Genomic DNA, 11,631 nt, shown 5'->3' on the forward strand with positions numbered 1-11,631 from the left:
AATTTTTTTAAAAGCTTGTGATGCCATATGGACTGAATTTCTTCCCCCCATTAATTAACAATTCCAAGGTTTTCCATGAACTTTGAAGTTTAAGCACATTGATTTGATTTCTTAACTTGTTTATTAAAACTGAGATTTGGACAGTTCAGAAACTAAAATATTCATTAAAACAATAATAATTTCTGATTGAACGGAGATGTGAACTCTTAGGTGATCTGCTATAGCCCATCCAGACTCCTTACGGATTGAAACAAAACCCAACATAATGGAAAGTTTTGTAAAAAAAAAAAATGCGGTTCATTTTATTCAAGTCAACTATATAATCATCATGGGTACTAATATTACCTCATATATCTGCATTAGTATTAAAAAATAATATAAATCATATATATTTTCAAGTAAATGTTTCATTCGATTCCTATGTCTCTAGGAACAAATCCTTGTGCAAAAAAGAAGAAGAAAGATATGCGAGGAACAGACAGGCTTGCCAATGTAGTTTTGTATGCCATTATTACAGAAAGGAACCGTTTGCAAAACAACACCTGAAGTACATAGGCTCCACTATGATAATGCCCTCGGGATTGGTGAGAAAACTCTACTCAGGCAAACCAAGTTAGGCAGGGCAATGGTGTCCTCACAAAAAGCTAAGAATAGTACTTGAGCTGGTTGAGGGTATTTTAGTGGATAGCCCTTTCAAATGTTTTTGCTTCTTGTAGCAGTAGTTGCTCTTTGTATGATGAGCCACTACCACCAGCACCTCCACAACCATTTGTCTTCTTGCTCCTGCAATCGTGAGCAACACTTGACCTAGCTATGGGACCTCCCTTCGCCCTGGTGTGAATGATCCAGTTCAGACAAGGTCCACCACTTCAAGGAATTTCTTGTTTCTTCATCATCTTTTAATCCACCTGAGAAAAGTCTTACTTCCTCTTATAGTGAATGAAACAAAATCTCGAAACGTCAGAGATCACTGTTTCTTTCTCCTTTTTCTTTCTTTTCTTTTCTTTCTTTCTCCTTTTCTGGTTTCGTCAATTTCATCTGTGATTAATTAGTACTTCTGGTGGACTCTATTAAGGGTTGGTGGGGCTCTTAAGTTCATGATTAAAAGTTGTTCAAGCATAATTATTCTTTTATATGCATGTTCCTAATGGACCCTTGGGATATATCATTTTCAAGTAGTAATTTTCTTTGCCGCCTGCATTAATGCATACGCGGCGAGAAGTTTGATAGAAAGTAATATAAAGGGATTTGATTGTTTTAAGGACTTGGGGTGATAATTAAGCCAAGGAGGGGAATGGTTAAAAAGCTGTTATAGCACATATAAGCTAAAGTTAAGGCAAATACTCATTGATAATTATCACAACAGAAGGAACATGAAGTAGTTATTAAAATGGCAAAAGATCTCTTGTTTTCAATGAAGCAAGTCCACGGAACTAGTGATGGACTGGTTTGAGGATTCAGCTCTGAGATGGGCCGTGTTGCAGGGGACCTCTTCAAGATCCCTTAAAGCAGTAGTAGTGTAAGGACTGGCAATTTGTTGAAAGTCAGTAAGCATTTGGCGAAAATCAGAAGCTTCTTGTTTGAGCCTTGCATTCTCTTGAAGAACACGGTCATGACACTCAGACACATGACTCAACTTGTCTATCAGATTGTGGTTCTCAGTCCGCAACCGAACCACCTGAGACCATAGCTCGTCTAGGTGCTTCTGTTTCCTCATCCTTGACCTACGGGCGGACTCTCTATTGGAAATCATTCTCCGCTGCTTCCTTTCGTCGATGATGCTCAGTTGGTGTTCCTCCGATTCATCTGAAGTTGAGTTGTTGCTGAGACTCGAGGACTGCGGAGCGAATTCATAAACTGGTTGAGGTAAGGATGAATTCTGCAGGTTGCTTAAGAGCCTGTTGAAATGGAAGGATGGTATGTTGCTTTGTTGCATCATGCCGAAATTAGCCGGAAATGGAACCAGATTTTGATCAGCTGTTAGATAGCGAATTCCTGTGAGCTCACCTGGAAGCATGGCTAGAAGTCTAGGATGATACTTCAAGGGTTTGTATTCTTGTTTCTGGAGATTGTGGCAATGAAGAACACCATGAGAATTTGAGGGGTTTTATAGGAGAAAAAAAGGCTAACGAGGCGGGCCAATCTCAGCAACAAATATCAACAGTATCAGAAGCTTACGCGAGCAGAATTAAAACAATAATTGTGAATGGTACCATAAATGCTATCTCATGTATGCATAAAATTTTTTCTCGGTGCCAAGGATATATTAGAATACTCGCTAGTCAACTAAGATTTAAGGTTTTAATTTGTTCTTAATAGTTTTAAAAATATATTCTTGGTATTGTTGATGTATTAGAAAAATCTAATAAATCCTTGTAAGTTAATGAGTGAAGTTAATGAGATTTCATGTATGCATGATATTCAAGGCAATCGGATGATGTCTTTAGACCTGGTAAGAAGACGTTGACACATGCTAGTTTATGCATGTATGTGTGTTCGTGTCTGTATGCAACTGATCTATAACGCATGATAATGCAATCATAGAAACTTGATTTAAATAATAATTCTGCTGAGATATGATGCCCTGCTACAGAGAAGTTGATGTGGGGATAAATGGGAATGTTTTGGAGTAAGAGGAGGAGAGATGGAAACGGAGAGATCGATGATGTTAGAGTCAATCTCAGGGGAGGTTTTCCACGGAAACCAGCTGGGCCATTTCGGACTTCAAACTCCATCAGCCAATAATACTACCTTGTGCTCTATGACGCAAAGAAGTTCAGTTTAAAAGGCAAGTTTAAATAACAGTGCTGATCTGGGTTTAATCATTTTTAATCTATTTCGATGACTCATTAAGCACTCACAACATGGGATGGGAGGGTCCATCGAGGAGTAATTATCTATCTAGCAAGTACCTAATCCCATCCTTTTCATCTAATCTTCTTCTCCAAAATTGAATTGATCCAGGCAAGAAACACCCTCTGCAAGTTTCCCTGATCTTTTTTTTGTCGAGGCAGAATTAATCACAGGCCATTATAAAGCTAATTAGCGTCGTCGGCGATCTTGTTTGTCCGTTGTCTCATTAAACTATAACAATACCCACTGAACATATAACCTTGCTTTTTCCTACACGACAAGAAGGAAGCGTCAGTCAATGGCCTCAAATTATTCCCCCGTTTCTTTTCCAGTGTAAGAAAAATTAAAACCATATTTTATTAGACCAGGCTTGGGATCTAGCCGGATTAAAGGTTTGTTAGTAGGTTTATTAGGTCAGGTTGTGGATTCATACCAAATATATGATGTAATTTTGAAAAAAATAAAACAATTAAACAGAACGAAAGAAACGTTTTGGAGTTCCCCATGAACCAAGTTTTATTTGAGTTTAGTTGGGGAAACTAAATTGTAGGTTCACCTATTTCGTTATCTAGGTTTTTATTATTTAAATATTTTTAAAATAATTTTGTAAAAAAAACTTTGATCTAAATAAAAAAATTTAAATTAACAATTATCCGGTAATAGTAAATTTAGTCAAGTTTAATAATTATGTTTTAAATGGAGTGTTTAATTAAGATTTATAAAGAAAAGGCATTGCTTTATCATTTATTAGACATCACTAAAATCCAACCATAGAATAGTTTTCTTGCAGCATTGTGATTGGGGTTGACAAAAGTTACTCACAAATGAGTTTTTACTATTATATCCTACAATATTATTTAATGAGCAAACAATTTAAAATTTATATCTTATTTCTCAAATTTTTGGTATATATATGAATATTCATCTGAATACTATTTATTATTCAATATAAAATAAAATAAAATAAAATAACAATATATATATATATATATATATTATTCATTATCTGTAAGTTATTAATTAAAAAAAAAAACCCTCATTCATTCGACATCCCCTTCAGCCCACTAGCTTGGACTATATTATCAAGATGATTAGATCAAAAAGGTCCTTACGGAACTTGGAAGCAGCAACTTACAAACGCAAGCGTTTGTATGGTATTTTATCAACAGAGCTGAATATTCTATTTCATTCTTTTTTCTTTAATTTATACAATAAAATATGCTCAGTTTAGGCGATCTCCCACTATGGAACTCTTAAATTCTTTGTAGATGAGAATAAAAGTTAGGGATGATTAATTAAACGAGGAATTTTCATGAAACTCTTCTACAAGAGGCCAAGCCTAACTGGTGTTCGGTTATATTATGGCAGCCTCGTATTTGTTTCTTTGTGAATCTCTTATTGCCTGCTTATTGGTCATCGCGCATCATGCATTGCCGTGATCTGAAAATTAAGCTGCAAATAGATTTATTAATCCATCCCCTCATTAATTATTAACAATGGTTATATTATAAAGTACATACTATGCCAGCTTTGGTGATGGATTCCACACTCACTTTTTTTTTTCCTACTTTTCTTTTGCAACCTGCTGCCAGTTAAAGCTAACCTGCTATTTATACAAGGCTGTGCATACAAAAGCTGAAACAGATGTAAGAAGAACAGAACAGGAAACAAATCCATCTTTCCTTGCTAAAACCTAATCTGCCTGGGCTGTGATGGGAACCACCGGTCACTGTCCTCAGATCGTGGCCTGTTTGGCAGTGTCATTTTCTGGGGTGTATTTAGTGCAAGAATGACTTGTATAGTCCAAGCAGAGAGAAGGGAAAATGGTTCTGTGTTGACCATGTCCCTTGCTTTTGATGCATGGTCAATTCGCCATTTTTCTGTTATAGCCACATAGATGAAGCTAAAGTTGCCTTCTTTTTTTGGCAATTCACCATGAAGGACTTGACTTCCGACTCTCCATATGTAAATAAGGAACATTTTTAACAAAGAAAAAGAACAAGGAGGGTGAAAACAATTTACACCATGTAAAGTCTGTCGAAATAAGTACTGGACAAGACATGATCGACCGACAGCAAGTTATGTGGTAGAAGGGACACCAAACTAAGATATGCTATTGCCACAATCGATAAATGGGAGTGACCTAGAATATGCTATTTGTGGAAGGTACAAGGCCAGGCCAACAACAATTTCATGAAGTACAATATATGATGTTAGTTTAAATGCACTGCGATTTGCTAAGATCTGAGGACTAATCCTGCCCTCTTAGGTAAGATTTTCCTCTCTCAAAAGAGATCATGAAGCGTCGGGAATCACAACAACATAACTTTTTAGACCTGAATTTTTGCTGCAGAACACTAGTGCAGGGTGGCGGTGGCAAGGCTAGACCTGTAACCGTTATCATATCCCGTGCAGTCATTGCTTAGAAGCTGCTGGGAAAAGTAAGGAAAGTGCCTTGTTAGGAGGTGATCAAGAGATCCACCGATCATATTTTACATGATAAACCAAGAAATTATCCGGAGATGCAAACCCACATCAGGCATAAAATTCACGAAGATGCTTTGATTTGATTAATCATTAAACATGTTGGAGAAGGGCTAGTTCATGGTCCTACCATTTAAGGAAAACAACAAAAACAAAAAGGATACCATCAGCAACCAATATTGCTGCTGCAACTTGTTCTCCTTATCCACAATCACATATTCCTCATATATATATACATGCTAGTCTAAACTCATATATAATATAGCCATAGATAAAATGCAGACACAGAAAGAGAGAGCACCATAAGAATGACTAAAGTGCTAGTACGGAGGGGGGCTGGATTTAACAGCTACAATATGGTAGCAAGCATCATTTTTGGGAGGGTAACGCATAAAAATGAAACAGCTGATCATGTTCCCTACTGGGTCCATATATTACCGTGGGTGCCAGGCGCACCACTCGCCCACCAAATCGCACCGTCTGTCAACTCACCTCCGATAAAGGCCACCCGCATCTTTCCATCTCACTCTCGCTTTTATGGCGTGTACAGGAACACGCATACTGAAAACAGGATTCTGGCAGGGATACTGCAGAACCTGAAGTTCTATGAGCTATTCAGTTCTGCATACTTAAATCGATAACTATTAAGATATAAACCTGGATTTCGATATTAATTTCACAATAAATGAACCTGTAACATGGTGATGAATACATTAATAAAATATGAAACTATGGAAGTTAGAAGTTAGGCCACCAAATATGGTTTTTTATTGCTTTTGAAAGACGCATGCAGTATTTGATGAATTAATCTCCAATCCCAGTTCTATAATCATCTCTGGTTCACGTGTCGCCACCTGAAAATTTCATGAGGCCGCAGGATACCGCTCATCAAAATCTGTTTTCAAACCTTCCAAGGCTTCGATCCCCATCATGGACTTGCTAGTTTTTTGCACCGTCATCTGTACCGTGTGTGCACTGTCTCCACTCCCCCCCACTGAAACAAATCTTTTATTTTTTCCTTTCTTTCCCTCACAACTCTTCTAAATGGGGTCATCACATTTTTGCAGTGATTGGTTGAAAGAGGATAAGGTCACGACCATCATCATCCACTCATTTGTCTTAATTTCTACCTTGGCTAAATTTTTTTCATGATCTCTGCATTCCTTAAAAAACCATTGCACTAATACATATTTTATAATCTTCTCAATAGCATTGTTGTCCATAGCATATAACTTTGTGTTTTATAATACTGATGGTGGATGGTGCATTGAGAATAATATTACGAATTTGCACGCATGTTTTTGTCCCTGCTTACGCATCATCTCAAGGTCGTAATCCACTAACAATGTGGATATTAAAGGGTTTTTTTTTTATATAATAATATGTGGATATCAAAGGCTGTTTAGCTGTTTCTAAAGGATCAATTGCCATTGTTTAGTCACTGGTTTATGTTTTTTCGATGTAGCTAGCACATCTTCTTTATCTCCTACCTTGCTATTGCCACTGTTCCGTTCCGTCATGTGTCAAAGCGATGAGAGATCAAAAGTTTGTCGACAGTAACCTGATTTGATCATTGGACACTTGCTTGATGAAAGGATTGGCAACCATCATATCTGCTTCAATTCCTGGTACTATCAGGAAGTCACATTGTTGCCAAACTTGCAACAAAGACGTGCCATAGTGATCAATCTCTATCTCTATTGGAGAAAAAATATTGTTATTAATGATCAAATTAATGACCACAACTTTGGTAAAAAAATTTCGTGCAAAGCTTCTCCTGGTAATTGATAGGTTACTTCCCTCTGATGCCATCTCTTTCAAAAAAATGAGTGGACATAAATCAAGAGGTTGGTATGGTGGCGGATAATCAACTTAGATGCTTTATTATTTGAATCCTGAGAAGAATGGTGTATTAAGAATTCTTCAGAACTACTGTCCTTTGCTCTTTGACCCCACCAACTCATGCCCTAGCCAATTTGCTAATGACAGAAATACATAGCCATGTACTCGACATCTGCGCACTATGTGGAGAATGCACAATATGGAAGCTTTAGCCTTTACTAATCTTCAACACCTAACCCAATTTCCATGGCGTAAGCATGTCAACTTCAAAGCTTTTTGGCGTCTCCATTAGGGAGTTATATTGCATCATGTCCCTGAGTTCCAAACAGCACTTCAAATGAGTTATGGTTAGGGCTTGGATCTAGGCCTAAACCATGGTTGTGGCATCATCCATATATATATGATATGCCACTTTATTACAATAGTTTCTTTTCGAGCAATATCAAACACAAGATCTTCCTTGATCTGTTCTAAACTTATTCTTCTGTTTAATGATGCCTACTTGGTTGTGAAATTAATTTCCTGGGTGTGCACCATCGAGTCTAATTAAAAAGTCATATATATCCTCATTTGATGAGAAAGGTCTCCCTTTTTTGTTGTTGGAACAGGCAGAGACATGGCACGTCATCTAATAAAATCATGGTAAGTTTGTAAGAGTTCGTGAAAAATAAAATAAAATGACAGGCATAAGTGGAGTTTGGACTTACGACAGTTGAATCCTTTGCCCGTCTGTATAACTTGGGAAAAGAAAATCAGGCTGTGCTTTGTCATTTGCAGAACTTTTTCACTGTATTCTTGTTTACACAAGTAAAAATTTGATAAAAAAAATATATGTAAAACCAAAAAAAAAAAAAGGATTTTCTTTGCTCCAAAATTGAAGTGGTGGGGGAGTTGTGGAATCATTTCTTCATATGCTTGGTGTTGACCAAAATGTGCAAATATAATCCAAGAAAAACTGGGCCCTAATTTGTGAAAAATATCATCAGATGAGGAACAGAGGAGGCCTACGTTCACACAGCAAACCATAGCCACTCATAAGAGCTAAAGAAATGGTCGTAAGTGGCAATCATAGCAGATTTTGATTACATCTTGAAACACTAGCTAGGAGGCCTACTACCGTCGTCATTTTTTAATGTAGCAACTTCAATTTGTTTGCATTTTCACTTGCAATTTGACCATAATATGACCACATTATCATTTGTCCATCCTCCATGACAGTAATAAGAGGTTTCTTCTGATCTTTCAATGTGCGGTCACCGATGTTTTGATGACTCCGTCAGAAACCGGAATTTGCTAAACTATAACTGAGTAACGTAAACATGTGCTTATATGTTTTGAATGCTGGAAAAAACTAGAATGATCTTCAGGACTCCATTCCAAAATAGCCCTTCAAAGTTGCAAAGTGTTATGGGAATTTACTAAATTATAACCGAGTATTGCCAATTAGGTAGTGGTAATACATACATCTGCTGAAGTCTGTTCAAGATTCTGTAGCCGGGACTAAAGAGATTTTGAGGTTGCCCTTTAATTTAATCAGGCCATATCAGTTTCCATTCTCTGAAAGTCAAAAAGAAACTGCCCTGTAAGTTACATTCTTAACACTGTCCTTGATCTTGCAGGTCTTAGGTAGCCATTGACAAACCTTAAAGTAAGATTTAGTTCTTTATCATCCTTTACTATGATCTACTACGGAGAAATCACTACGCTTTGTCTGGCTAGCGGCCACCTTCTGGTTTTAGAAAAACAAGCTTCAGATCACTATGATTATAGTGATCTGAACTTCTGTTTCTGGCTCTGGATTATTGGATCTCTCTCTCTCTCTCTCTGTTTTTTTTTTTCCTTACAATAGAAAAGGAGAAACCAGCGCTGATGACAAAGGAAGGCAACTTCCATCTTATCAGCTAACAAAGAGGAGGGAAGCCCAGGAGGAGGAGAGCCCCCCTGCTGAAGCACGAAATCATGACCAGAACCCAAGCGAGCTAGAAAGTAATCACACCGGTTGCCTTCGCGGAGAACATGCTTGAACCTAAACTGTCAATGGGCTTGGATAAGAGCTCTAATATAATTAATAAGAGCAAGATGCGGATTGCTAACATCAGAAGGGTCCAAAGCACACCTGATCACTTCCATTGAATCCATTTTTACTTCCAAACAACTACACCCTAGCTCCTGAGCTAAATGAATGCCTCAAAACGAACTTCTGTCTCTGCATCTGGATTATTGGATCTCTAAATTTTTTATTTATGCATAAAAATGGACTAAAAACTACTATCTTCAACAAATCATCCCTAAGATGTTGATATGGATAAGTAACTTACGAATAATTTCTAAAGGTTAGAGCCTGCAATTCAGCTATCTGAAGATATGGGAAGAAGTAAAAAGCTAATTTCTGGGAAGAAGCAAACAGCCAATTTCTGGGATACAGATTTATGATCGCTTAAATTTGCTTATTTTTTCTTTGATGGAGAGCCTATAGACTCTGCTGAAAGTTCTGTTTCGTTTAGCTTCAGTCAGTGTGCATCTTGTTTAAGGAAGAAGTAATTTGTATGGATGCCATTTGAATATGTATGTTAATCTTTGCTGCATCAATAAAATCTTTCTTATCGTAAAAGAAGAGAAAAAACCAGCACAGATTTTACCAAGAAGTAGAAATGATGTGAACTTTTATTTTCACAGCTTTTCAAATATAGTAGTTCAAACGAATTTATTTGCACTACCTAATCGGGCTTCCTTCACTAGAAACAAAAGCCAGAACCAAAAAAACTCAGAAATCTCAACCAGGATATAAATATGCACAGAAGGAGCACACAGAATGAGATTTTCTGTGTTCAAAATGACAACCTAGCAGTCCTGCCTACGTCTTCAAATCAGCTAAGCCCATTTTGCCATAAGCGACATGCCTCCGGCGCCGAGTAGAACTGCAATAAATGACCATGCCTGAAGCCTCATACTGTCTTGAAGTTTAGGTCCCATGAAGTCAGCAGCTAAGAGGTCCACCAGTGCCATGTAATTCAGTAATCCAGCAGATGATGCATTCAGTAATCCCACAACAATTAGAGCTGTTGGGCTCCTCTCACTGTAAACATTTGACAAACCGATTCCTATTACAATTCCAAATGGGGTTGTTGTAGAGAAGAAGAACACCAGGATTGCTTTTATCTTCATTCCATATTCAGCCTGATCACATGATCAATGCAATTCTTAGAGAAGTGTTCTACTACTAGTACCAGAACATTACTATATACGGGGTCAGAAATTTAGAGGATTTGTGAATATAAATACCTGTAATATGCATCCTCCAAGACCCATTCCTTCAAAGAGTTGATGGAAGCAGAGAGCAGCGATGAGCGGCCTGATCGTGCACGGATTGTTAGAGGCACCCATTGATAAACCAATTACAACTGAGTGCACTACAATGCCGATCTCCAAAACCTGCACATGCACATGATGTAAAATCATCGTCAAAAAAAAAAAAAACGAAAGAGAAAATTACATTGCATTGCATTGTAGTCAATTTAAGTCTCTGCACAAGCTCATAATATCTTCGAGAAAAAAGAACTCTAATCAGCTATGCTTGTGCAAATGAGAGGTCTGAAGTAGGCACCAAATTTTCTCGATATTTTCACTCAATTAATCCTCAAAGAAATCGATAACAAAAATCAAATGTACATAACCTAATCATTAATACAATAATTTACGTGACTAAAGTAAGTATTCATACCTGAGCCACAACACGATTCCTCAACAACATTGAATCCTTGTCATTAGCCCCGCCATTAAATCCATCGCAATGTCCAACATGAGCACCACCATTTTCAACATTCCCTAACCCTCTCTCCCCATTGTTCACTTTCTCACCGTCTACCCCACCACCCTTCTTATCAAAACCATGCTTCTTGTAGAAACTCATCGTGAAAGAATCCATCACGAGAGTGAGTATAGCTGACAACATGGCAACAAAAGTGGTAAAAGGAAACTTCTTCCAAGGATTTATCGGCAAACAATCAGACATCAAGTCGTTAAAAGAGTCCGGTAACACGTGCATGTACCCCGTCGCAAGGATAACACCTGAAGCAAATGCCTTTACCACTACAAATAAATCTCTATCGGGCATGAGTGCAGGGATCATACGTGAAAATAATGGTAAACACACCCCAATCATACTAGCAACCAGGATTGAAAAAATAGCAATTAGCTTTAGCTGTAAGGATTTGGCCTTGTCGTGGCATCCTCCTGTCGAAGCGGAATCACATTGTTGTTGTGCCGATGTTGATGCTGGCAATGTGAATGAGAGGATCAAGATTAGAGATATGGTGATTGCATTGATTTCTGTGAAGGATGCCATGTTGATGTTGTGATATTTAAGTAAGTGAACTAAAGTGTGATATTTAAGGAAGTGTTTTTAGGGATTCAAACCCTTTATTTTAATTATCAAATGACACAAGTGCCCTT

The 11,631-nt window shown here is 37.5% G+C and overlaps 2 protein-coding genes across 2 annotated transcripts; both read right to left on the bottom strand.

Moving 5' to 3' along the window:
- Positions 1 to 1,321: 1,321 nt before the first annotated feature.
- Positions 1,322 to 2,160, bottom strand: LOC118047148 (uncharacterized). The gene has a single exon (XM_035056334.2). The coding sequence runs from the start codon at positions 2,015 to 2,017 to the stop codon at positions 1,412 to 1,414; it is 606 nt and encodes a 201-aa protein (XP_034912225.1). The 5' UTR covers positions 2,018 to 2,160; the 3' UTR covers positions 1,322 to 1,411.
- Positions 2,161 to 9,846: 7,686 nt separating this feature from the next.
- Positions 9,847 to 11,524, bottom strand: LOC118047132 (fe(2+) transport protein 1). The gene is made up of 3 exons (XM_035056331.2): positions 10,901 to 11,524; positions 10,462 to 10,611; positions 9,847 to 10,356 (listed from the first exon to the last, which is right to left on the bottom strand). The coding sequence occupies exons 1-3, from the start codon at positions 11,522 to 11,524 to the stop codon at positions 10,051 to 10,053; spliced, it is 1,080 nt and encodes a 359-aa protein (XP_034912222.1). The 3' UTR covers positions 9,847 to 10,050.
- Between the last annotated feature and the right edge of the window lie 107 nt (positions 11,525 to 11,631).

This window comes from Populus alba, chromosome 10 (genome assembly GCF_005239225.2).
Source record: "Populus alba chromosome 10, ASM523922v2, whole genome shotgun sequence".
Lineage (NCBI taxonomy): Eukaryota > Viridiplantae > Streptophyta > Magnoliopsida > Malpighiales > Salicaceae > Populus > Populus alba.